The sequence below is a fragment of the Eubalaena glacialis genome, chromosome 5 (assembly GCF_028564815.1).
Source record: "Eubalaena glacialis isolate mEubGla1 chromosome 5, mEubGla1.1.hap2.+ XY, whole genome shotgun sequence".
Classification (NCBI taxonomy): domain Eukaryota; kingdom Metazoa; phylum Chordata; class Mammalia; order Artiodactyla; family Balaenidae; genus Eubalaena; species Eubalaena glacialis.
Genome location: NC_083720.1, coordinates 48,170,958 through 48,197,758, shown reverse-complemented (window position 1 = coordinate 48,197,758; position 26,801 = coordinate 48,170,958). Strand labels below are relative to the sequence as shown.

At 37.1% G+C, this 26,801-nt stretch overlaps 1 protein-coding gene across 2 annotated transcripts in view; it reads right to left on the bottom strand.

The window, feature by feature from the left end:
- SLIT2 (slit guidance ligand 2) overlaps nt 1–26,801 on the bottom strand; it is a 380,303-nt gene that overhangs the window by 73,658 nt on the left and 279,844 nt on the right. The window contains exons 12-21 of one of the 2 annotated variants that reach the window (XM_061192132.1): nt 20,450–20,521; nt 16,545–16,688; nt 16,269–16,432; nt 15,280–15,303; nt 11,617–11,767; nt 8,865–8,939; nt 7,138–7,281; nt 3,070–3,213; nt 1,351–1,517; nt 306–438 (exon numbers count right to left, since the gene is read on the bottom strand). In XM_061192132.1, coding sequence (XP_061048115.1) covers nt 306–438; nt 1,351–1,517; nt 3,070–3,213; nt 7,138–7,281; nt 8,865–8,939; nt 11,617–11,767; nt 15,280–15,303; nt 16,269–16,432; nt 16,545–16,688; nt 20,450–20,521 — 1,218 coding nt within the window. The remainder of the gene's footprint in view (nt 1–305; nt 439–1,350; nt 1,518–3,069; nt 3,214–7,137; nt 7,282–8,864; nt 8,940–11,616; nt 11,768–15,279; nt 15,304–16,268; nt 16,433–16,544; nt 16,689–20,449; nt 20,522–26,801) is intronic. The other variant, XM_061192133.1, reaches the window with a different exon arrangement.

Here is a 26,801-nt window from a genome sequence, read left to right as displayed (position 1 = left end):
AACTAAGTATGGGAACTACCTTAGAGTTTACATCCTCTCTTGGAGCTTACACTGCACATTAGCATAATAAAGGCTCTGAGAAATACTACAGTGAAAAACAAAGAGAAACACACAACCAGCCTTTCCCAAGGGGACCTGAACTAGCTTTTATATTATTTGCTTAGGGCTTTCCATGATACTAATTAATGGCCCACAGAATGAATGTAATTTGCAAACAAGACTCAAAAGATTTTTGTTTGGTCTCCATTTCCCTTGGTGTGTGAAATATTAATCCTTCAGGAAAGGGAAAGACAAGCTCTACTTACAATTCAGTGACATCTCTTGGAATACCTTTGGGCAAGACCTTCAAGGCTTTGTTGCTACATCGGACCACCGTGTCCAAGCAGGTACACTCCGTAGGACAGCGAGAGAGTGGGGAACAACTATTGTCATCATTTCCTAAATTGCCAAAAGAAATACAGGAAAACCCAGATTTGTGGCTTTGAAGATGCTAGAAGGGATTTTATGCCTTTAGCTTAACAAACACAAGAGTCTTCAGCCATATGATGACTTATGTATAGGACATTAAGTATTTACAAATCAACACCATACATTCTGTGCAGGTCTCTTTTCAGACTGCCTAGGGCAGAATTCCAGAAAACAATTCACAGTTTGTTTTATCAATACGATTATAATGTTGTGTTCTTTGTTCAGTTGTTTACACAAATTATACTTTTAATTAGAATATATACACTGAATTATGGAGAAATTGAAAAGAGACAGACATGAAGAGACATAAAGGGACAAATTAGTTTTACATGGTTAGCAAAAAGTATATGGGCCCCTCATTTGAAAATATACGGCTCAAATGAGCTCTTCATTTATTGCCAACAATTATAGAACCTATGTTCTACCTACATTACAGGGCTATTATGAGAATTAAATGTGATGATATACAGAGAGGACTAAAAAGTGAAAACTATTATTCTTGTTAGGTTTACTAGAATTTCTATTTTATGAGTCAATTGCTTTTATCATTTGTAGTTAAATGGTAGTTACTAAAAGAGATGCTTAGAATAGTAAAGAAAAACAAAAATGAAGCTATTTAAATAGTATCAACCACAAGTTGGAAATTAGAAAATCTTATAAAACATTCAGAAACACAAACCAAGTAGAGCTAGATGTGAGAGTACAGTCTGAGCAAGTAAGTGCCCTGTTGCTAAAACAAAACAAAACAACAAAAACAAAGCAAAAAATGCATAATAACTATCCATTGCCTGAACTATGACGTACTGTCTAATTATGCCCCACAGCATCAGAACAATCACCAGAGAGTGTCTGGTGGTCAGAGACCTGGCCAGGCTTTCTTACCATCATCACAAGTGAAGTCTTGAATGGCAACATCCTGGATGGGGATTTCTTTGAGGAAGTAGGGTTTCTGACATCGAGGATTTCCCGTTACAATTCTTTTCTTCCTGAGCCATTCTCCCAACCAAGCCAGGTAGCAGTTACAATTAAAAGGATTGGCCAAGAGGTTTCTAAGCACCACATGCAAACAATGCAGAGTTCAGTTTAGAGGTTCGCTTTCTGACTTCTCAAAACCCCATGCTACCATTTTCCCATACTGTATCTGTTGGAATGATTCCTTCTTAGTCTTTGTATTCACCCCACCCCCAATTCATGCTCAATCACACATAACATATGGGATGCGTTCTTTGACTGAAATTATCTATGTTTGGAACTTACAAAATAAGAACAATATTTTCATATAAGAATTCCTCAAATAATTTCATATGAAAAATAAAGTGAAGGTGGCAATTCAGGGTTTAGGCAGTGAATCCTGATAGATATCTCATTTAGAGATAATTTAAACTTGTCAGAGATCTGACTTACTGTCAAACTTCCCTACACTGATAATGCAGTAATTGAATATAAAGATGAAGGCTGATTACCTTATATTATTGAGTTTAAGCTGACAACAGCTATTTCATTAATTTGTCATTTCAAGATTTCCATCTCTTATTTGCTCCAGAGAATAGGTTTCCCATCTGAACTGACAGCTGAGTTGATTAAATGCCAGTTATAAAAATGAACTTATTTCTACAAATCTCAATACTTTTGGCATCTCACCACTTCAGCACAAACCTATTGACAATCCCATTATTTATAAACATGCCATCCTTAATATGCACAAATTAGTCACTTGATGGAAAATGTCACATTTTATGTGGAAAAAGGATTAAGTACCTTACTGATGGATGGATGCTTCCCTCAAATTATTTCTTCAGGGACTTGAGCTATGTTGAACATGATTTTTTTCCTTCTAACTACCTTTTCAGTTAAATTAGTATTTTTAGATGCCACCATTACCAGGAAGCCATATCAGTTATAAGGTTTATCATTTCAAACACTGCTTTTTAAATACTGACATATAAGGGGCCTGAAACACTTGGAAAGTTTATTTGTTTTCTGACACTTTCTGAGTTCTATCTGTAGACCTACAAATATTCTTTATTCTCCAACTGTCTACATAAAATGTGCTCTTGGATAGGCTCAGCCTATTTCTTTAATATCTTCTTAATATCACAGTAAATGCCCTCTGGTGAACTTTTATTGTTGGTCTGGTCATCCTAATATGTCTCCTGTCATTGTGAATGATCCTTTTGAGTACAGTTCGTTGGCAATAACCCTATCAACTCTGTTTTTATAATACTTATATTGTGAAGACTCCAATGTGAGAGCACTGGGAAAAACAAATCTACATTTCTTTTATTTGTAAAAGAATAAAATAATTCTCAAATTATAAGATTACCATTTATAAATTAAGCCACACTACATTGTTATAAAAACAAATGACTGAAAAAATACCATGATTTTTGTTAAATTTTAATATAGGATAGTAGGCAATGTTTTTAGAAAAATTAAAATAAGTTTAACATGAACAAATTTGTCCTTTTTAAAAGAAGTCTAAGTCTTTGATCTCATTTTTATGAAATGCTTAGTAATGCATTAAAATGTTATCAATAAAAGTAATAAATATAATACACTGGCTCAATTAATACATAAATGAAGACTATTTTTCATACTTACAGAGTAGATAAAGAATGGAGAGTATCGAAAGCCCCTGGTGCAATTGTAGTAATTTGATTATCATATAAAGAAAGCAAACGCACAGAACTGAGTCCTGTGAAACTGTCGTTCCCTACGCAGCTTATACGATTACTTCTCAACATCCTGAGGGAAAAAAATACAACATCATTATGGAGATAAAATATCAGGCAATCAATTTTGCCTATCTTAAGACGGAAACAACCCCTCTTTGCAAATGTGTAGCATTCATTCCTGCTTTCTGAATGTTCTCCTGTCATTAGGAATTGCTGTAGATATGTACAAGTCATCCCTTGGTAACCCTGGGAGATTCGTTTCAGGACCTCCTGCGTATACCAAAATCCGTGGCCCTCCATATCCGTGGGTTCCGCATTAACCGCGGATGCTTGAATCTGCAGATGCAGAACACGTGGATATGGAGAGCCGACTATATTAAGAACCTTGTGCTAGAATAAAATGCTTAGAGTTGTCAGTGATAACATTCAGTTACAAAAACTCATGAGCCTCAGCACCAGCTTACAACCCCATCTAGTGAGGGTAGAATGTTTTCCTTTAATGATACAATTATGTTTGCACTCTTATATAATGTCCTAATTCACCTATAGCTCTCTAAGCCCTTGAAGCCCCATGATTTATGTATTCTAAGAAGCATTACATTTGCTGCTGAAGAGAAAGGAGGCAAAAAAGAATCAATAGCCACAGAAAATGAAGAATTGAGGGCATCTTAGGGACTTACAGCCAAGTCAATGTCAACATGGGCTGGAGGAGCCAAACTTGACTGAGCTTCCACAAGCCTGAATAAATTATTTGTTTTGAGTTTAGACTTAAAAGGAGGCAATACTTAAGAGATCCCAGTTGTTCACAATAAAATTTCTCTTGAAAAAAATTCTGACCATTTTTTCTTTAGTCATTGCCATTAACAGGATTAACACTTTTGTCATTTCTTCATCACTGCTAAAATTCTGGCTGTTTCTCAATTCTTTTCCTAAAATGTTTATTTGTGGGGCTTAGAAAAGGAATGAAAAGCTTCTTGAAATCCCATGTAAAGATGAACAGTTGCCATAAACTTTATTCAGAATTTCTGAAAAGTTAATATTCTCCTTAATTCTTCTAGACATGGGTTGATCACCCTGCTAGAAGACTGCAAAAATAACAACAAAGCATTCCTTTAAAATTCTAGATTGTCCTATAATAAATAAGAAATATCAGCTGTTGCATTCTGCTAAGTCACAGATAACAAGAAAGGATAATGCCCTCCTTATCAAGGCATAGTTTTACGTTAGGAAACAAATGCACAACAGAAAAGTAGTCCTATCAGTACTATCCTTTGTCATAAATAGTAAAGAACATTTGGTCTTAATCTTGTTGGAGTCACAAACTCCAGGGAAAAGTCGAAAAAAGCTTTGCTTTCCATCACTGGAAAAATCCACAAGCACACATATGTACCACATTTTGCCTGCAACGTCGGGGGTTCAAAGACCCACTGAAATATGTACATGTACGAACTAAGAGGTTTACTAGTCCTAAAGGGTTGAGAAGTCTACAGGCAGTGAGGAGGGTCTTGTCAAAATCTTTATAGCTCCAAGCTGAAAGAGACCACTTAAAGCAATAGCTATGTCCCCATAAACCCACAGAAGGCCTTTTAATACTCCTAGCTTGGTCTAAATGATCTGTTTTGCTGCTTGAGGTACAGTGGGATTAAGTAGAGAGTCAGTGGGTGTCTGTCTCAGGTGCCAAAACACAAGAGGCACAAAAACATTGCTAGAAATATAACAAAGGAGAAGGCTGAATTTAGAGAACTTGTCTCACAGAGAGTCCTATGACTGGACCTAGCCAGAAAAAAATACTTTGATAAACTCTTTGGAGTGGTGTTATGGACAGAACTGTGTCCCCCTAAAATTCATACCCTGAAGCCCTAACCCCCAATATGACTGTATTTGGAGACAGGGCCTTTAGGGAGGTCGTTAAGGTGAAATGAGGCCCTAAGGGTGGGGCCCTAATCTGATAGGACTGGTGTCCTTAGAGGAAGGGGCACCAGAGCTCTCTTTTCCCACACACAGAGGAAAGGCCATGCAAGGACACAGCAAGAAGGTAGCCATCTACAAGCCAAGGAAAGAGTCCTCACCAGAAACCAACCCTCTCAGCACCTTGATCTTGGACTTCCAGCCTCCAGAACAATGTGAAAACAAATTCCTGTTGCTTAAGTCACTTATCTTGTTACAGCAGCCCAAGGCTATCTAATGTAGGTAGTTACAGGCTCACCCCTCATCCTCCCCTCCCCATCCCGGCACACACTGCCCCCTTAAGGAGAAGGTTCTAGTTACAAGTCACTTGGCTACTATTTAAGAAGGGAGGCTTTTGCCTGCTGCAGGATTTATGTTTTGCTGAGTTACCTGAGGCAGCTTGGGGGAGGGGAATAGGGGCAGGAGTAGATATAACCACCTGTGGTATATCTTCTCTGTCCGCTTTCTACACTCCCAGGATCTCTTCCATAAAAAGACCAAAGGGATATTTGCATTACATTTTGCATTTCGAAGGGACTCCTAGTTAGCCCATGGCAGCGGTCAGCAGGTTGCAGGTTGGCTGTGTTGGACGGTTCGGCTCCAGGCTACCCCGGGAAGCTCAAAGAACATACTTCTCCTTTCATGGGCAGGGGCTTCTTTGAGTAGGATGTGAATTGGGGATGCTGCTGGCTGGGGAAATGCCTTCTCCCTCTACCTCTGATAAAGGGCAGGCAATGAACTTCCTCGGCTCTCAGTTACCCTGGGCATGCATGGCTCTTGGTGGCTGCACGGGGCAGGGTGAGGGTTTGGGGGAGACAGTGGAGCTTGGCCTCTCTCCACTGCAATTCCCAAGGGCGTGTCTTGGTTACAAATAATTTCCTTCGTGTCTTCCAAAGGCTTCAGAGTTTCGTTGGTGTCTCTTCCAATGTTTAGGCCACCACTTTTGTCAAACATAATTTTATGCTTTAGAGATTATGAAAACTACACATACACACAGAAGAAAATTCAAGTAACTCAAAGTGTTGTCCTTACTCGTCAATTCAAGCCCCATCTTCCTTGGCCAACAACCTTCTGGAAACATATAGGATTTCTTTTTCCCAACCTCCCTACCGCTGAGTAAGTAGACATACGCTTAGCATGTTTTCTTTGAAATAGACAGTAAAAGATATACCACCAGCCAGTTTCTCTCTTTTTCACTAAGACCTTGCAGGGGCAGATGAAGGCAGTCTCCAGCTAGGCTTATTCTGCTGCAGGTGTTGGAGCGGGTTCTGAAGCTAGAGACCTTGGGCCAAGAGAGAGTATTAGGTGGAGGTATTTGAGGAAAAGGAAAGAGAATGATTGTTCTGAGGAAGAACAGAGGAGCCAGATCTGTACAAGCACTGGAGCAAAGATAATCTTTTTTGTTGAGTATTCAACAGCCAGGAGAGGTTCTTTTGATCATTTGCAAGCAGCATAATGAAGTCAGAGGTATCAGGGTCAAGGACAGTTTTTTTTTTTTTTTTTTTAAATAAATTAATTAATTTATTTTTGGCTGCGTTGGGTCTTTGTAGCTGCGTGGGCTTTCTCTAGTTGCAGTAAGCGGGGCCTACTCTTGGTTGCAGTGTGCAGTCTTCTCATTGCAGTGGCTTCTCTTGTTGCAGAACGTGTGCTCTAGGCGTGTGGGCTTCCGTAGTTGTGGCACGCGGGCTCAGTAGTTGTGGCGCACGGGCTTAGCTGCTCCGCGCACGGCCTGTGGGATCTTCCCGGACCAGGGCTTGAACCCATATCCCCTGCATTGGCAGGCGGATTCTTAACCACTGTGCCACCAGGGAAGCCCCAGGGACGTTTGCCTCTACAAAATGTGTGTGTGTGTGTGTGTGTGTGTGATAGAGAGAAAGAGAGAGAGAGAGATATAGACAGAGAGAGAGACAGATATAGAGAGACAGAGACAGAGCAGAGATCGGGGGGATGAGGAAGAGCAGGAGCTATCCCCCCCTCCCCGGAATATAATGACCTGGGAATTATAGTCCTGTGATACAAGAATCACAATGCAAATAAGAACACTTACAAAGTTTTGAGGCTTTCCAATCCCTTGAACATCTTATGCTGAACATTTTCCAAACGATTACTCGTGAGAAGTATTTCATTTACACCAGCTGCGCCTTCAAATGCTCCCTCTTCAATGTCTGTGATCTTATTGTTGCTAAAGTTTCTAAATAAAAATGGTTGAAACAAATATTTGAAACAATTTCTTTCTGACAATGAGGGCACTGAGACAACATGTCTGATCATTTTCTTCTACTGAACAAACGTCTTCCACAAAAACTCTAAGCTCTTCACTGCCTGGCATTCCCAAGGCTCTGAAAAGTCACCACTTCCTGATTCCATCAAGCCAAACTGATAATAATACAAAGGAGAAATATCTATGCTGAAAAGTACCAGTCTGATCAATGATCTGCCAGGGCCCCCAGGGATATAAAACTCTTGAGGTCAGGTACTGAGTTGTGTAAACTTTTATGTTTGCCACCACACTTACTAAGAAACTTTTCAAAGAAGTGCCCCATTAAAACTGTTGAATGAATTAATGACTCAAAGAAGACACTGGATAGAGAAAAGAAGGAAAGACTAAAATATGTTTGCATTTAGATAGCATCAGAAATGTATCTGAATATGAGACTGTTCCCAGTTAAACTTCTCATGTAATAATATGTCAAAACCACCAACTTATGCCAGTATTTTGTATGATACAAAATACTGAGGCTTGCCCAGAGGGCAAGAACATCCAGTTGAGGTAACATCTTCCTATAGGTTCTCTCTCTTTCTCAAGGCTCACTCCAAGACCAGGGATGCCCACAGAGCAAGGATCATTTTTAGGTACCATTTTATTCCTTTCAGAGCACTGCACATAGCAGCTGCTGAATAAATATGTATTGAATTGAAAAGCATCTTAGGGCTAAAAAGAAAAAGCAGTTAACGTCAGTGAAAAAGGAGCACAGTTAAGAACTTAGAAACTCTTTGGGAGGCAGTATAATATGTGGGTCAAGTGCACAGGAAATGCTTTCAGTCTGCTCTGCCACTTCTAGCCTATGTGACTGTGGACCAGTTACATATATGAAAGCACAGATATCACACAAGTATGCTTCTTTCCTTCTCCTGATGTTTCCTGTTATGTGGAGGGTGCTCCACGGACCCTCACTCTTGGCCTCTGTCCTGTCCCTCTTTCCATCCACCTTGGGTCGGGGAGGGTTACTGTCAGAGTGTTGCTGAAACTGCTGAGCTTATCAACTTATTTTAAAATATGAGTTGCGGACATGTAGTAACACAAATGAGCTATCAAGCCAGTTTACCAATCATTAATTTTGACTATCTTCTAATGAAAGTTTAATGAAGCAAAAAGTCAAACAGTTGACATGAACGTGCTGAAAGAGAAAGAACAGCATGGTTTGGGGAACAGTAAAGGAAGTTACAAAACATTACTGAACTCATCTCTAATGCGCTAAGTTTGCTGGATTCCTGCTGTGGCCACATAACAAACCAGCTGTCTGAGTTAAAGTAAGATGCTAGGGTTCTGCTACAGAAAACATGGTTACCATCACTGGAATACATAGGAAAGAGCCAATTACTTAGGTTCCTCTCAGAGTTTACCATAAATTCATGTCACAGGTAGTCACTGTATAGACATGTCTCTGAATCTTTTATATTTTCCAATTTCCTAAGAAATCTAAATAAAACTGCAAAGGTATAAGAAAACACAACACTACAGATATTTTAAAAGATGGCTAATATACGGCTTACATTTTACGTAATTGAGGAAGTTTCTTGAAGATGCCTGTAGCTTCCAACACTGTAAATTCATTATTATTGAGGCGTCTAGGGAAAACAGAAACAGAAAAGTTTCATTCCCAACAGTCAGGAAGAGATTAAATTTTATTTCTCGTACAGAATTATAACATTATTTAATGAATATCCTAAAGCAAAATATAGGACACATATCACAGAAAATTTGTGGGAAGTACAGATTTTTTCCAATTTATCCCATATTTTAATGACCAAAATAAAACATATTAAGAAGCACGTAGTAAAGAAAACCAATCATCGAAATTCAAAACCAACCCTCATTCAGTAATCTGTAGAACCAAGTTTCTCAAGTTTTTTTTTCCACTATTACCCCTGCCTCCAAAAGCACTTTAGGATATTTTTTTTCTAGTCACTTCTCCATAAATATGTATCAACAGCTTTACTGATATACGTTTACACACCACAGAATGTACCCTTTTAAAGTGTACAATTCAGTGGTTTTTAAAATATTCACCAGCTTGTGCAACCGTCTTTGCTTCCTAATTCCAGAATATTCTCATCATCCAAAAAAGAAACCCCATACTCATCAGCAGTCATTCTCAGTTTGCTGCCCCCCACTGCCTCAATCCCTGGCAACCACTAATTCACCTGCTGTCTCTGTGGATTTTCCTATTCTGAATATTTCTTATAAATGGGATCACACAAAATGTGGCCTTTTGTGTCTGTCTTTTTTCACGTGGCATAATATTTACAAGGTTCTTCCATGTTTAGCATAGATTAGTACTTCATTCTGTTTTATGGCCAAATTACATTCCATTGTGTGGACATACCACATGCGTTTATCCATTCATCAGCTGATGGATATCTGAGCTGCTTTCACTTCTTAATCATTATAAATAATGCCGCTAGGACACTGGCATACAAGATTTTGTATGGCTGTATGTTTTCAATTCTCTTGGTTATGTACGTTGATGTGAAATTGCTGTGTCACATGGTAAATCTATGCTTAACTCCTTGAGGAAGAGCCCAACTGTTTCTCAAAAGTGCTGCATCGTTTTACCTTCCCACCAGCAATGTATGAGGGGTCCAATTTCTCTCACCTGTTACTGTCTTTTTTTAAAGCCATTCCACTGGTTGTGAAGTGCTACCTCATTATGTGTGTTTTTTTTTTTTTTCTCATTATGGTTTTGATTTGCGTTTTCTTCATGCCTAATGATACTGGGTATTTTTTCATGTGCTTATTGCCCATTTGTATATCTTCTTTGGAGAAATGTCCATACAAATAATTTGACCACTTTTTAACTGGGTAAGGTACATTTTAATTGTTGGGTTGTAAGAGCTCTTTATGCATTCTGGATATGAGTCCCTGAGCAGATATATATATATATATATATATATATATATATATATATATATATATATATATATATTTAGATATATGTTTTACAAATATTTTCTTCCCAGTACTGATTTTTACAGGTATAATTTAAAAAAATCTTAATTTCTTAAAACACACACAACCTTTGCTGAAAGATGAATTAGATATGAATTTCTAAATTCCTGAGTGACAAGTAAACTTATTTAAAGTGTTATCATGCTGGAAGATAAAATTTGAATTACTGTTTGTAGTATTATTGGAAATAAATGTAACTCCCTACATGATAGTAAATAGAGAGTTCAGGGCTTTTACTGCATGGTCTCCATGCATTTCTAAAGTCCTGGACCTATGAAATAGCTTCATGAACTAACAGAAATTTTAAAAAGCATCATTATAACCACTAGGTAGTGAGTTTCTGTCATCTTTTTGAAAGCATTATATTATTTTTAATTATTCAAATCGCTTAAACAGGCATGAGTATAGGCACTGTGGGAGATAAACTATAAAACACAAGCTCTGTCATCAAGGGGCTATAATCTAGTTGAAGACAAGAGAATTATACATGCACAAAAAGACAACCAACTTTGCAAAGCAGTTAATGAAAAATACCAGATGCTGCTAGACAAAAACATTGCTAAGATGTTCTAAAAATGATGAGGTTTCACTAGGTTTTTCTGGGATTTTTAGAAACACTAACATTAAATGTCATACTTTTATACATAAAGTCAGTGAAGGCCAACATACATGGGCACAGAATCTATAAATGATTCAAACATATTTTAGAACCTCGTATGTGCTAGGCCCTATGTTAGTGTTATAACTATAGATCTGATTACACTCTGTCTTTTTAGCTTTTCCTGCTATGATATCCATTGTTCAGAAAAAAACTATCCTTTGTGCTTCATACTTGGTAAACATTGAATCCTTCCACTTGTGAGTCAGTGAAGTAGCATAGCTGATAAAAAAAGGACTCTGATTGAATTCACAATTAACACAGATTCAAAATGGTGACTCCAAACTATTTTATTTGGTTGCTGAAAAGACTACATTAAAAATCTATTAAGTGCTTAGAAATGGGTTTGGACATAAGTAATATCCAAGAAATAAATATCAAATGAATGTATTATTATTAGCACTACTAAGTGCTAACTGAATTTTTGAGAGGTTAATTTCTGTAGTTGTATCTTGGGCCAGAAAGATGAAGTAAGAAAGCCTCTAATACATATACTTATACAAAGAAGAGTTATGCCAATGTGTGTCAATTAAAATTAATGTAATTATTGCGAATGAAAGGGCAAGACAAAAATCCCAGTGCTTTGATGCTTTCATTCCTTCCCTCCCAAACCGGATTTTGTTGGGAGATGAACTTACAGCTCTGCAGTGTACTGGGGAATGTGGTCTGGGATTTTGGTGAGTTTTTGATTGGAGCAATCTACTGTGGTCCCTTCACAGCGGCACTTTTCAGGGCAAGCCAGATCGGCAAAGCAGTCCCCGCTTAATTTTGATCGATAATCTTCTGTACCTATTGAGGATTCAAGCCAGAAAAGAAGATACTGAGTCTGAAGGTTAGAATATTTGTTTATTTGTAGGAAGAAAAAAGTAAGATAACTATAGATTATGCAGCAGGGAGACAACTTGGGGAATTTTGGTCAATGGATGTCAGGAGAGGGTTAAAACAAGGGCTTGGAATTTGCTGGAAAAAAGAGTAACCAGATTCACAGGACAGGAAAACATTAACAGAGTTGAGCTTTTCACAGCTGTACTTTCTGCTGATCCAGTTATGAGCCATTCTAGACTATTTGACAGCTAATCACACAATGGCTACTAGTCGTGAAAAAGTTTATTTTTTCTCTGAGTCAAGAATTTAAAATGTATCCAGTAATAAACATATGCCTAGATATCATTTTCAATTAGGGCTTTCAAGGCAAATAGATGGACTCAGGTTTTTAAATTTTCTATGGTCTTTTATTATTCTCTCCCTCTCACATAATCTTCAGAAATGCTTAAAAAGCCCTCTTTTGTTCATTTTGATTTTATAAAAAGAAACAAGTAAATCCTGATTTAAGCCTCAGCAGCTTGTCATGCTGTAGAAAGCTGCGTGACGTTCCATGGTGCTTGACGGAACCATGTTTTACTCATACCTGGCAACCACATGGTTAGATCAAGCACAACAGAAAATCTCGCTACATAACCACTACACCATCCACTAGGCCAAAGGTAAGACCAAGAGGAAAGATGAAGGGAAGCAGGAGAAAAGCTACAGACGTTCTGGAAACGTAATACTGTTTACATGACATGCATTCTCCCCGCAGAATGTTTATGACCATAGTAAGAGTATTACTACCGAAGATGCCCTGGAAACACAAAGAAGGGGCTATACTGAAAGGTGCCTCCAACGTTCCTCAGAACTGCAGAATGGAGACAACAGCTTTCGGGAACAACATCCAGGAAGAAGTTGAAGGTGAGCTACAAGGACAACAGAGAGGCTCAAAAGATCTGTGGTTTCTTCTTGGAAAAAAAAAAAAAAGGGTGCAAAAGAGTGAGACTAAAAGAAGATACACCAGGATTGAAAAGGGAGGATATCATGTTTCAGATCAGACACTTTTACTTACAGCCAAAATGGTGAATTCCTGCAAAAGTAAAGATCACCAAGAAGGAAAGAAAGACAGTAAACCCAGTTAAGATTCACATACACGTATATAAAACTCACTCAGGTCTCTTCCTTCCTCCCTTACTGTGGCAATTATCGGGGAATGGCCTGGTGTGACAAGAATCGTCATGCTTTGTAAACTTTCATAATCATTTTTTGAAGCACAGTGGTCTTACAGGAAAAGCAATGGCATACAAGATGCACAGCACAAATTAAGTTCTTGTCAATTCCTCTAAAAAAATGAAGTCTCCACAAGATAAGTTTTCTTTGAGTGCTCACTGTAATCTCTAGATGCCATCCAGAATGGTGGTAGGCAAGTAGACATGTAAAATGAAGTGAAAAACTAATCGTGAGATCTTCAAGAACTATCACTGGAACACTTGGATTAAACCTTAGGTTGTGGCTTACATGCTTCGTAATGATCTTTCCAACTTACAAATAATGTCACTTAATTGAAATGGAATCACGATCTTGGAAGAAGTTTGTAAAGCTGAATATAACAGTTTCATTACATTTGCCAATTAATGCCGCGGCATTTACTGAGGATCTGTTGTATTGTAGTTTAAGCTTTCAGTTAAAAAGTGAAATAAGGAAATACAGGGAACAAAGTCTAAGTGACAGATCCATGAGGTATTTTACATTGAAAATAATCTGCATTCAATGCAATGGCAATGCTTATTTTATGGTTGCTCTTTAGGCAAGCTCATATTTTAATTAAAATCTGGAAAAAAAAGGGAGGAGAGACCCAAAGAATTCTTCTGAGTCCTGACTTCTATAATTATTTGTTTAAATCATGTAAATTGAATGACCAGAAATTGACAATTAAGCCATGATATCTGACACAAAAGTTTTTTTTTTTTTCCCCCAAACCTATTTTGGCTGCTGTTAATAAGAGGGCAAAACTGTATCAGAATTTATGAAAACAACCTGACTTTTGTTCCTTATTTGGTGAATTTGAAATATTAATTTTTAAATTATTGATAAAGCATATTTAAATGTAACAGATTGAACAATTTGATAATTATATTCACTTCTCTAATTTGGAGATTTAAGTAATATCGATGTTTTATCCTATAGGGGTTCTGTTTTTCAAAATGGCTTTTTCTGGGTAATAGCTATCAGATGACTTTCTACTTAATAATTGGGTAAAAACACTGAATTTTAAAGATTGCCAATGAAGGCCAATCAACTGTTCTTTTCAACATGTTACTTTTTATGCAGCCAGTGTAATATATATATTACTGATCATTCAAGTCAAAATATGTAATGAAACAAAATCTCTTAAATGCATACAATTATTCATATTATAATTCAACAACGGCAAGCAACGCATATCTCCTTAAAATAGAGACCAAACCCAGAGTTCTTCTTAAGAAAATAAGTATGTTTTTTCATACTAACACCTTATAAATATTTTTTTAATTTATAACTATTAAGATATATTATAGTCTAGAATATACCCAGGATATTGTAAATGTAGCCAACGAACTACTAACATGTATTTTTATATAATGGTTTAAAACAAACAAGTCAAGAGGCATTTTACACAATTGGCAGGCAAGGAAAAAATAAGTAAAGAAACATATTTCAAAGAGCTAGTTCTAGAATCATCAGCCTTGATAGTGTTAAGACTGCAGTGGTAAAACATTTCAATTATTTTTCTAAGAAATATCTGCCTAAGTTATCCAAGGCATTTGGTGCCCATGAACTTCTGATGCTTTCAGGATGGATGTCAATATTGTTTTCGTGGAGTTATTATACTGTGACTCCAGGGATGTAAGAATTTTAAATCACAAGCAAAGTACAACTGCACATAAATCAGCAGGAAGCTGCTGCTTTGGTATAAAAAGTGAAGCAACAGCAAGCAAAGTAAAGCAAAAAGTAAGGGATACTTTTTTAGTATAAAAAATCTCTATAAAAAAGTAAATCTCATGATGGAAAACAGTTCTGTGTGTTTGTAACTGATTTCATGTAGAACTAGTTCTTTGACAACAGAAAGGTCTCTGTCTTTAAAACCAGCTTAAGATGCTATATTTTAAAAACAGGTTGAAAGGGCAGATATACAACATAAGGAGAGAAAATTATTTAAGTAGAAAGCCATAGATTGAAACATTTTAGCTACTGTGAGAAATTTCAGATAATGTGCCAAAGTGAGAGAGAGAGAAAAAAAGGTGGGAGTTTAATAGTAATATGTTTAACATCAGAAGCTGCATGCAAAGGTCAGGTTTTCAGGAAACAGCTACAAGTGATCTATGCAGAAGGAAATCTAGCTACAGAGTACCCACTGGATTTTCCAAAGCATGCATATCAAAGTTTTAGAAGCTACGTTTTATAAGGTGAGGAAAAGGTGTCTGCAGTTAGTCCTACTACCGAGCAAAACCTACCTGGAATGAAATACTGTTCTTTAGCTAAATAAAAAAAGAGAAAAAAAATAGAAGATGCACCTGAATGTCAGCAAGCAGAGATATGAGTTATATTAGATTAAGAATGGACTAAAGTTACTATAGATAATTAAGTGAAAAATGTATATTCACAGCAGTGGCTGAAGTATAATCATGTACAGTGAGTAGGAAATGCATCTGCAACCATGGACAATAAAGGGCTTTGTTTTGATATTAGCTTTTTAGTATAAATTAACTGCCGAATGTGAAATAACTCCTGGAATAGTTAGGTAGCATACTACCCAAAACATATAGAATGCATTTTATTATGAGAAAATAGAAAAGATTATACCTAAGCAAACAGTAAATTTCAATGAAGTAAGTTTTCTCTTTAATATTAATAAAATGCATCTATATTTCACTTTTTATAAGTAAATGTAATATTCCCAAAGTGTTAAAAGATGGCCTTTTGGAAAAAAAATGTATCCTCACAGTCCTATTCAAAATGCGAGAATGCTAAACAAGAAAACGGCATTCGGTGTGAGAAGCAAGGAATCCGGAGCTTTTTTTCCCCCTACTTCTGAGCCTGAGCAAATCAAGTAACCAAATCTCAGTTCACTTTCTTAAAGAAATGGAAACATGATTAATTACCTTACATTGCTCAATGAAAAACAATACAACAAGCGTGAGACTTACAGCCTTTTAAAGGCACTGAGTTAGCTAAAAGGCCCCTGTTAAATTCAAACCCTGGGATTATAGTATGAAGTATCCAGGCGTCTTTTTTCTTTATTTCTTCTGCTGGATAGTGTGTTAAAAAGGTTACACGTAGGAGTGCTATATGAATTGCGTCTACAGTTCTTTTCCTTCATGGGCAGAAGAAAAAGAAATACGATTCTGCAATGTTTGGTAATTCAGCTCAAGGCCAGCTGTCTCTACATCTCACTACTGTTTTGGGTAACGCTGGGGAAATGTCACACAGAGTAAGAAATTACCTGAACAACGGAATTTCTTGCTTTTGATCTGTCCGATTCTTTTATTTGCCAGACGCCGGGGGCTGGTGCAGCGGGCACCACTGGTCTCGATTGGGTTGGTATGAAGATAATCCGCCAGCCACTTGAGATGGCAGTCACAAATAAAGGGGTTCTGGGCCAAATGCCTTTCAGAAACACATACAGAACACTTTTACACATGACTTGCAATGAACTCAACTCTCAAATTCAGAGTCAATACAATGGTCATCACGTTTGATCCAAATCCTATGTACATACATGGTTTGAATGGCACGGAGAGGTGAAAAGGTCCCCTTGGCAATGGTCTGAAGCTTGTTGTCGTATAAGGAGAGAAGGTTCAGGTTGTGCAGATCCTGAAAAGCATCTACCCGAAGGCAGTTTATCTTGTTGGCATTCAATAATCTGTTTGATTAAATAGTCGTAGAATTAAAGTGTAGCATCTCATTAACCCATCTTCAAGACTCTGTTGTTCTTGAGAAAACCCAATCAAGAAATCCATTTCTTTTACCCTCAACATTAAGTAATCATTGAGGTATCACAGGCTGAAGATTTGGGGTCATGGCAGATAAAGCATGGGTCATGTCTAATGACTGGATTGCCTAAATCTAGTGGTACTTATACATTTATTCAACAAAAATTATTAAATATATTCTCTGGAATGTGTAGAAGTACAGTAACAGACAAAGGTGGGTGAGAGCTAGTGTCTCCTGTCAAGGGTGCCATAAAGTTCTCATAAAACATTAGTCCCTGGAGCTGCTCTGTGAAAAAGAAATTCAGTCCATTCTCAAAACGGTAGCCGGAGTGAGACTTCTAAACACAGACCAGATTACATCACTCCTCTCTCAAAACCATGAAACAACTCCCCGTTTGCTCTGAATAAAACCTAAGACTTGACAATAGCCCATAATGCCCAATGGGATCTTTGGTTCCTTTTTTGAACTTTACAACCTCCAAGTTTTCTATTCCTGGCTGTTTCAGCTCCAGCCACACAGGTCTCCTTGCCAGACTCTCTTCTCTGCTTGGAACGCTCTTTTTCCCAGATGTCTGCCTGGTTAACTATGTTGTTTCTTCGAGTCGGCTGCAATGTCACCTTTTCCATTCAGCCTCCCCCGGCCACTCCCTCCAATACCATCAGCCTGTCTTTGCCCCTCCCCTATCCTTAGCACCTCAATTCCTTTACTTTAATCTACTTTTTCTATTTTCTTAAATACACATTTCTTTCTGTTACGTGTGGTTTGCTTATTTATTATGTTCTTGCTGACTGCCATTTGCATGAACCCTCTCCCAAGGGTATAAGGTCCAGACAACAGGGATATTAGTCTATTTTGTTCCCTGATGTTTCCCGCATGTCTGGCATGTGCTAGGTGCTCAATAAATATTTGTTGTTGAATGACTACTTTATAACCCTCTTGGAGAGTGGCAAAATCACACGGAAGCCCCTCATTCTGCATTATACATATCCATTTTACTTGGTTTCACATAATATCCCACAAACTTGTTTTTTCTCATATATACCAGTGGTATTCTGCATCAATATTCTGTGGAACTGTGGTTTACAGATCATACGTGGGCAAACGTCATTCTTGTAGGTTATATGTCCCTGTGTCTGCACTTGTATTCATGCTTCCCTCACCTTCGGGAGTATACTTGCCCGACTCTCCACCTGCCTCAACCTTCTGGCCTATCAAGGTCTCACAGAAGGCCCACCTTCTCCAGAACAAGACTTTTCCAGAATACAACTGCCACCCAACTAATGTATTCCTTCCTCTAGGAAGTCAGTCAGTGCTACCTACTCTTGTCAACTATTTTATACAGGCCCTTATGTTTGCCCAAAGACAGTTTAGCCCTCCGGGGGCAGAGAATTTTTTTTGATACTTCTTTTTCTCTGTCACCATTCAGTTCAGAGCTTTGATACTTAGCACTTTAACAAATATTTAGTAGCTCAAAAAATATGTGCTATGTGGTTTGGGTATGATGCTTTCTTATCTAACACACTGAAAACTGTTTTCCCATTTGCCCACCAGAATCTCTGTAATTCAGGGTATTTCAGTTTTACTTGCCTTTTTAAGACCTCAACTCCCTGCACATGCAAAGCCAGGACTTTCTGGTGGTGGTTCTCCCTGCTGTACTCTTTTTTATCCTCCTTCAGAAACTGCAGTTTTGGCTTTCTCTGTGATCTATATAATGCTTTCTTAAGAGCTTAGAGGCATGGTTTGAGGTGTGGACTGATTAATCCTATACCTCCCCACTTGGGGCCACAACACATGGTCCACTGGCCATGTTCCCTAGTTAGTCAGCTAACTAAGAAAGGAGCTGGAGGGTACAATGCTAAGGACAAGGAAAAGATGAGGAGCCTGGAGGACAAATAAAGAAAGTGCCGTTCTGAGCATTTTGTACTTAGTTTACATTCAGGTGGTCCAGAAATTAGGGGGGAAGTACCGAACACTACTTTCTTTTGTTCCTTCCATTTACCTACTGCTTCTCCTCAATATCTCATCTGTTCAAGCAGATCTAAGATGTTTAACCTAACCAAATTCTCAACTAACTATAAAGAGTCAATTGTGCCACGTTAGCTCTGGCAGGCTTAGTCTGGAGATAGAACTTAAGGCAGAGGGAGAAAGCTGGATTTTTTAGTAAGGTTTATCTACATACAGACTCCCAGTGTTTATCAACCCACTTGTTACATCAACTACCAATAAGTGTGTGTGGAAAGAAAAAGGTGCCATTTTTAGTGTTGGTACTAGGCAGGACAGTGGTAGCAAGAGAATGTAAGTGAACGGTGAGGAGAATAATGCTAAGAAAATGTGAAAGAATGACACAAAAGTAAATAACAAATAGGCAACACTTGGCTATAGTACCTAGCTATACCTATAATGTGTATAGAGTCATCCTATTCAAGATCAGAAACAATATTTGCTAACTTCACTGCAAATGAAGGGTTAAAAAATAATTTGATGCCCAAATAGTCACTAGGTCACAAAGCTCAGTATTTATCATGACTGATTGGTCTGTTATAAAATCAATTTATTGAGTTATGTAGCATTAAGAAGAGAGAGAGAATGGAACAGAATTGACAGTACTATACATAGTGAGCTTAAACAGTTTTGTTAATGATTTGCTTCATTTGTGTGTCTGTATGTGTATATGTATGAACTGTGTTGTGATATAAAATATGTTTCTGCATAATAATGAAAAGTTTAAAATGTGGATAATAGGATGTAATTATAAATATACATTTATCAAGTAAGGAAAAAAAAACCAACCTTTGGGCTGTTTGTGAGATTAGGAATAAATTTTTACCAAGTAAGTGGTTCAAACCCCAACTCCAACAAATACACACATCCAAAAGAGAAAACAGCATTCTAAACTTAAGAATTTTAAAGTAGACTGACTGTGAGCTAGTTGAGAGAAGAAATTATATCATACTCATCTTTTTATCCACAGCAGCTAGGTCAGTGTGTGCCCCAAATGAGATACCCTATAAGTGTTTGGTGATTTGAATAGATTTTGATGGTCCAACACTAACAATCTTAGTATTAGCATACTTTTTCAATCTCATTTTCATATGAGCATTAATTAAGACATCTGGGGTCAAGTCTTATTCTTATAAATATGTATCATAAATACTTCTTTCGAAACAAGTAAGTTGTAGCTATTCTCTAAGCAGAGTGGTCTTTAAAGTCCAGGAAATTGACAGATAAATCTCTCACTAAAGATTAATTTGAGTGTTACCACTCTGTCCTAGGCTACTAAACACCATCTTTGTGTTGGGGGATGTTATTCTAGTACTGTCACTGTTGCAGATTCTTTGGACAAAGGTGGATAAACATATTACCAAGTCTTTCTCCTTTCCAACTATTGGTAAATCAAACCAGAGAAATTTCATAAAGGGCAAGGATTCCACAGACTATAAATGACAGGACAGCCAGGATGCCCACATTTATGACAATGTGGAAAGAAACGTTTGGGAACAATTTCGAAGTGTTGTGTCTTCAAATAAATAACCATCATCAATGTTAGCTCCACTAGACTAATCTTTTCCATTTCATTAAACTATGTCATTTTGGGTCAAATTTTTCTGAAGCCTCTATGAATATATGAGATGGTACACTGGCTAAAATATATATTTGGGTTCAACACATCAGAAACAATCAAATACTTACAGTAGCTGTAAGGAAAACAGTCCTTCAAATAAACTTTTTGGGAGTTCTGTGATTTTATTTCCATAGAGGACACTGGAAAAACATGATTTGAACAAACAAAAAAATTAGACATCAACCAGCAAAACAAATTCAGCCAAACATATGTATTCAGGCCTATAGGAGGTTAGTAAGCTCCATATGTCATAAAAGCCATAGTTGAGTAAACAAACTTCAATTTGCAGATGTTTTTTCCCTGGTTATAGATTAGACATATGCTTACGGTAGAAAGTTTGGAAAGCAAAGAAAAACAAACAAAATTAACAAAAATTAACACAATTTATAATTGTATTCCCCTTTCATAGAAATGTCCACTGTTAAATTGTCATGTTTTTCTACACACACACACGCACACACAGTTCATATGTAATGAGAGCACACAGTATATAACGAAGGAGAGCAGTAAATGTGGAACCCACTGTTCTTTAAAGGGATGAGGTTTAGGATTATCATAATGGAAAACAGTGAAAGGAATCCACATAAGTGTAAAATTTTCGTTTTAAACATATAATGTATATGCATAAGAAATGTAAGATTTGTGAAGACAGTGATCATTAATATTGATACAGGAGAATTTTTAAAATGTATGTTCCCCAAAGAAATATGAATAGTAATGTATCCTCATGTCCCTACCTCTGATTAGCCACTAAGTGTAGCCACAAAGTGCAGGGACCATGACTTAATTACTTCAGCATACCTGGCGCCTAGGTTTTGACACACAGTGATGTTCTAAGATTGGATTGATGAGTGAATATTGTTTGAAGAGTAAAATGAAGTAATAAATTAGCACAGGAACAAATTAAGGAATAAATTAATGTATTCACAGAAAGGGTGAAATGAGGGGATTTCAACAGCAAATAAATGAAAATGATTGACTCATCACATTGGCTATTGACCACAGATCTGCAATGATGCCCCTCTATTCTCAGGCCCCAAAAGCAGAGGACCACAATTATGTGTAGGAAAAGACAGAAATTATATTTTTAGAGGAACAATTTGACAACATGTATCAAGAGTTGTAAAGATGTTTATATAAATTTTAACTTAGTAGTTTCTCTCAAGAGTTTAAGAAAAAACTCGGAGACAAACACAGTATTTTATCTGCCAAGTGTTGTTCATGGAATAATTCATAAAAGTGAAAAATTAAATACAAATAAAGTGTATCCAAGTTCCAAAGAGGGGGATTGGCTAAATATATATTTCACATTGATAAAAATCATGTTCTGAAGAATATTTAATGAAATGAAAGTATTCATGATACAACACTAAGTTTAAAAGAGCATAATACAAAAGAATATATTATAGTATAATTTTAACTTTGTTTAGAAGAATATATACATATATACATAGAAAAAAAGTGGAAAATCTCTAGATGGTAAGTGACTTACTGTCCAGAGGTCATTTGAATTTGAATCTATATATACTGTCTTTATTTTTTAAATTTTCTCTAGGATGGGCATAAATTACTTTAAAAAGTCAGAAGTATTCTTTTGGAAGAGAAATAAATGATGTCATAAAATGTGGAGGAAAAAGCCAAAATGAGAATCAAAATAATTAATATGTTTGGCAGCTGTACATGATTTCTGTTTGGAAGGAGGAAAATAATGCAAGAGAGATGAATCAGAGTGAGGAAAAAGCTGTTCCCTTTTAAGATGTCAGTGAGATGTGGGATATATTACAAAATATGAAGAAAATTCTTAAGGGAACAAATAAAGCTGGGTGCTATACTGTACAAAGCGACATTTCATCTGTATAGATTCCAGTGGTATAGTTATACAGTATAACATAAAAATTCATTTGTGTAGAATATAGATTTTTTTAAAAACGTCACACAATTAGAGAAGAAACAATTTTAAAAATACAAGAACAAAAGAGAGAATTCTACATTGTCAGGCTCAAGGAGGTAAGGGCGTTAAGAAAGGGTAGAGCGATAATAATATATATCTTAAGGTCAAGAATAAGAGAACAGAGGGCTTTAGGGAACAAATGGTCAGATCAAGGTGGCACCAATTCGGGATATTCAACTGAATATCATTCAAGTAATGCATTCAGCAATAGGTATCGTACACTCATTATGTGCCAGGAACTTTGCCAGGTTCTAGGCTTCATGCCCAATTAAACTGAATCCGGCTGTTACTTGTTCAAAGTTCACCATTTGCCCGTGTGCCAGCCGCTGATAACAACTGAGATGAATAAAAGGTATGGCTTCGAAGAGACACCCAAAAGGGCTATTTTGAATACTGAAGGAGTTTCACATTTTGAACCCATTGAGATCTAAAAAGGAAACGAGTTGTGTGAGAACTGTGGGGGACCCACATAAGAATCAAAGGTGAGTAATTTAGTAGGTTGTTCACTTGGGTCTTTTGTTTCAAAGGTTGGTTCAAATAGCACGAAAGGAGGACTAGCTAGGCAGTGTGCCATTCTTACACTGTGAAAATGTTCTTTTCCAACAAATCATTCTGTTTTCTTTAAGATCATGATAAGAAAATAGATGTTTACTATTAATGAGACAATTTGGGTACAGGGGAGAAAAAGATGAAAATCACAAAAGGATGTAGGAAATCTGTAAGTGTAGGTATAATTGGGTATACGGACTATCATAAAAATAATAAATACTTGATATGATGGGGATGAGATTTCTCTACAAAACGGTATAGCAATACTAGGGCTGAATAGTTTTCTTACACACAGTGAGATCGAAATGGTAGGAAGGAAAAAGGAATTTAAAAATATCAAAAGTCCAAAGACCGGGACCGAACAATTGGATGGCAGCCAAGAAAATAGGGCCAAAATCTATAAAAATGAGGGAAAGGAGTATCATCACATAAAGATACAAACTGCAAGAGGGCCAGTGAGAATCTTGCTACACTCATAAGAGGGAAGGAAAATTTTTAAAAATCAAGATAAAAATAATTCAGGTGAAAAGAAAATAAATACACGAGTAATATGCATAATTTCCAAATGCCAAGAATGACAAATTGGGTAGCTTTTCTACAGTTTTCTTATACATGGCTTATATTTGGCATTCTATATACAGTACAGTTATGCTGACAGAGAATTTTTTATAGTCATTTGAAACAACAGGGAAATCTTATGGCAGCTTTTGTACCTGCTACAAGAAGGAAGGCTAAGAATACTAAACCCAGTTTCACTCTGGTGAGTTTCGATATTGGGACAGTAAGATACAGCAACCACTGCTGGCCAGTCTTTGACTTCTCCTGCCCTTGCTGAAAGCAGAAGACAGAACTCCTACTGTTCTGAGAAAAGAGAAAAATGTCCAAAATAGAAACCTACATGATGGCTATCATGAAAAAGGTGCAATGGGCAGACGTACTATCCAAATAAATGTTAAAGAGCTACACTTACTTATAAATGAAAAACCATGTGTATTTGAGAATTAAAACACTATGCAAATTTAAAGAGAGTACAGTAAAGAGAAAGCAGAGGTCACTACATTTTCATTGAAAACCAGTGGTAAATGCAAGGTACTGTGCTGGACGGTTAACATCAGTCCAAGAAAAGCCTGTAGGAAATGCAAATACAGCAATCAAGCCTTTTACTATAGACGCCTGTGGAATTTGTGAGCTGGTTAGTGAAGAGAGGAAATAAGAATTAGTGAACTACAATAGTTTGTAAAAGGTTAATGAAAAAGTAAGAAGAGGGGAAGACCATATTCTGAGGATCTTGGGCATAAAAATTCCCTGGGATAATTAAAATCCAAAATCATACACATTGATAAGTATCAGGAGAAGAATTTGCCACGGTCTTATTGTAATATCTCTTGAAAGTTTACTCTGTGTTTTTAACAAAGCCAGGAGAGGAGTAATCTCATCCCCATCTTAGAGATGAGATAACTGAAGCAGAGGGAAATTAGTAACTAGCTCTATGTACCCAGTGAGTTAGAGCCAGTATTCGAATACAAGCCATCCAGCATTCTAAAGGAGATATGCTTAGCCACTATGCTGCACTGCTATAACACTTAATATAAAGTTATTTTGTTAATATAAATATATATAATTATAATATAATATAAATCCAACCAGTAAATAAAAAATAAAAAATGTTTAGAGGCAATGCTAAATGTACTTGTACACTGAGTTCTTAAGAAATGATTATTAAATATTATAGAAATTTTGTTGATGTCACAGTGAAAGTAATAAAAAGCCCTGAGGATAAAATGATTTCATAGATGCATGTATTTTGAATGATATTTTGTTAATAATATGTAATACACTATTATATAATAAAATATGTTAATATATAATAGTGATATATAATAATATGTAACAAAATAAATGTTAATAAAAATAAATAAATGTTAATGAATTTAATAGAGAGACCTTAAAAAACACTCAACAGATCAAGTCCAGTTTTCTCTAAGATATACTATTTTGGCAATTGAATAACAAAACAATTTATTAAATAAAATGCATTAGAGGTATTTGGCAACATACCACCTTTAAATATTTCGCTTCTTTAGCAAATGTAGTGATTAAATTAAGCTGGCTATATAATTGAGTACAGCTGCAGAAAGACATATAAAAGAAACTTGTACAAGTAAACACTTCATTTAAAGAAAGAAATGTGGCCTATTTGCATCCCTCTTGCAGTTAATCTACATACACCTAAGTCACTTCACCCCTTTCTGGAAGACTTAAACTCCTGGCTCACTATTTCAGTCTCCAACATGACTCTTTTCCAGCAACCTGTCTTTCACCACATTTATCCCTCTATCCTCGTGGCTGTACCCAAACCTTGCCATTACCAACAACTGCAACCTTTTCATTATTTTAATTTCAAGCATCTGCTCCCCTCAAGTCATACTGACTTTTTCTTGCTCTGTCTTGAAACACTCTGCACACTCCTACCTCAGAGCCTCAGTATTTAGCTGTTCCCTCTGTTTTTTTAATAATTTTATTTTTTTTATTTATTTATTTTTGGCTGCATTGGGTCTTCGTTGCTGCATGCGGGGCTTTCTCTAGCTGCGGTGAGCGGGGGCTACTCTTCCTCGCGGTGCAAGGGCTTCTCATTGCGAGGGCTTCTCATTGCGGTGGCTTCTCTTGTTGCAGAGCGTGGGCTCTAGGCGCACGGGCTTCAGTAGTTGTGGCTCACGGGCTCTAGAGCACAGGCTCAGTAGTTGTGGCGCACAGGCTTAGTTGCTCCACGGCATGTGGGATCTTCCCGTACCAGGGCTCGAACCCGGGTCCCCTTCATTGGCAGGCGGATTCTCAACCACTTTTCCACCAGGGAAGCCCTGTTCCCTCTGTCTTTTTTTTTTTTTTATACATTTATTTATTTGTTTGTTTTTATTTTTGGCTATGTTGGGTCATTGTTGCTGTGCACAGGCTTTCTCTAGTTGCTGCGAGCGGGGTCTACTCTTCCTTGTGGTGGGCGGGCTTCTCATTGCGGTGGCTTCTCTTGTTGCAGAGAACGGGCTCTAGGCACACAGGCTTCAGTAGTTGTGGCACGTGGGCTCAGTAGTTGTGGCTTATGGGCTCTAGAGCTCAGGCTCAGTAGTTGTGGTGCCCGGGCTTAGTTGCTCCACGGCATGTGGGATCTTCCCAGACCAGGGCTTGAACCTGGGTCCCCTGCATTGGCAGGTGGATTCTCAACCACTGCTCCACCGGGGAAGCCCTGTTCCCTCTGTCTTGAATGCTCTTTCTCCATATCTCTGCAGAGCTCACTCCTACAATCCCAATCTTCAGATCTTTGCCCAATATCACTTTCCTGGGGGGCCTTTGTTAATTGTTCTATTTAAAATTTTAGCTCTCCCCTCCTCTAGCATTCCTTATCCCCTTTCCTTTCTTAGTTTTCCTTCATAGCACCTGTATCATCAGATATACTATATTTTCTGTCCATAGTTTACTTTATCATTGGTCACCTCCATGAGGGAGGGATTTTGGTGTTTTGTTCACTCACACGGGGACTAGTACACAAGAGGGGCCCAAATACATTTCTGTTGAACTTATGATTGTGTTTAAATGAAGAAAAGGGTGATTGCAAATCCGGGTAGTTATATATTTTATGGAGGGGGTAAATAATTTAATCTTTGGAAGGCCAATTCAGAACACGAACACAAAGAGGAAAATGATATTAGTTATAATATATGGACTTTCTCTGTGATATCATAGTTATTTGATTTTCTCCTAGCTTTTCTGTTTTATAATGTTATAAGGCATTATGAGGGTATTCCACTTCTGGAAAAAGGTTCCTACTTTTTCATGTACTGCTATGATTTGAACTAGAAATTCCTCAGTGACTTAGCATCCTGACTGAAATGCAGTTCTACAAGGAAAGATAATGCTTTTCTATAGCT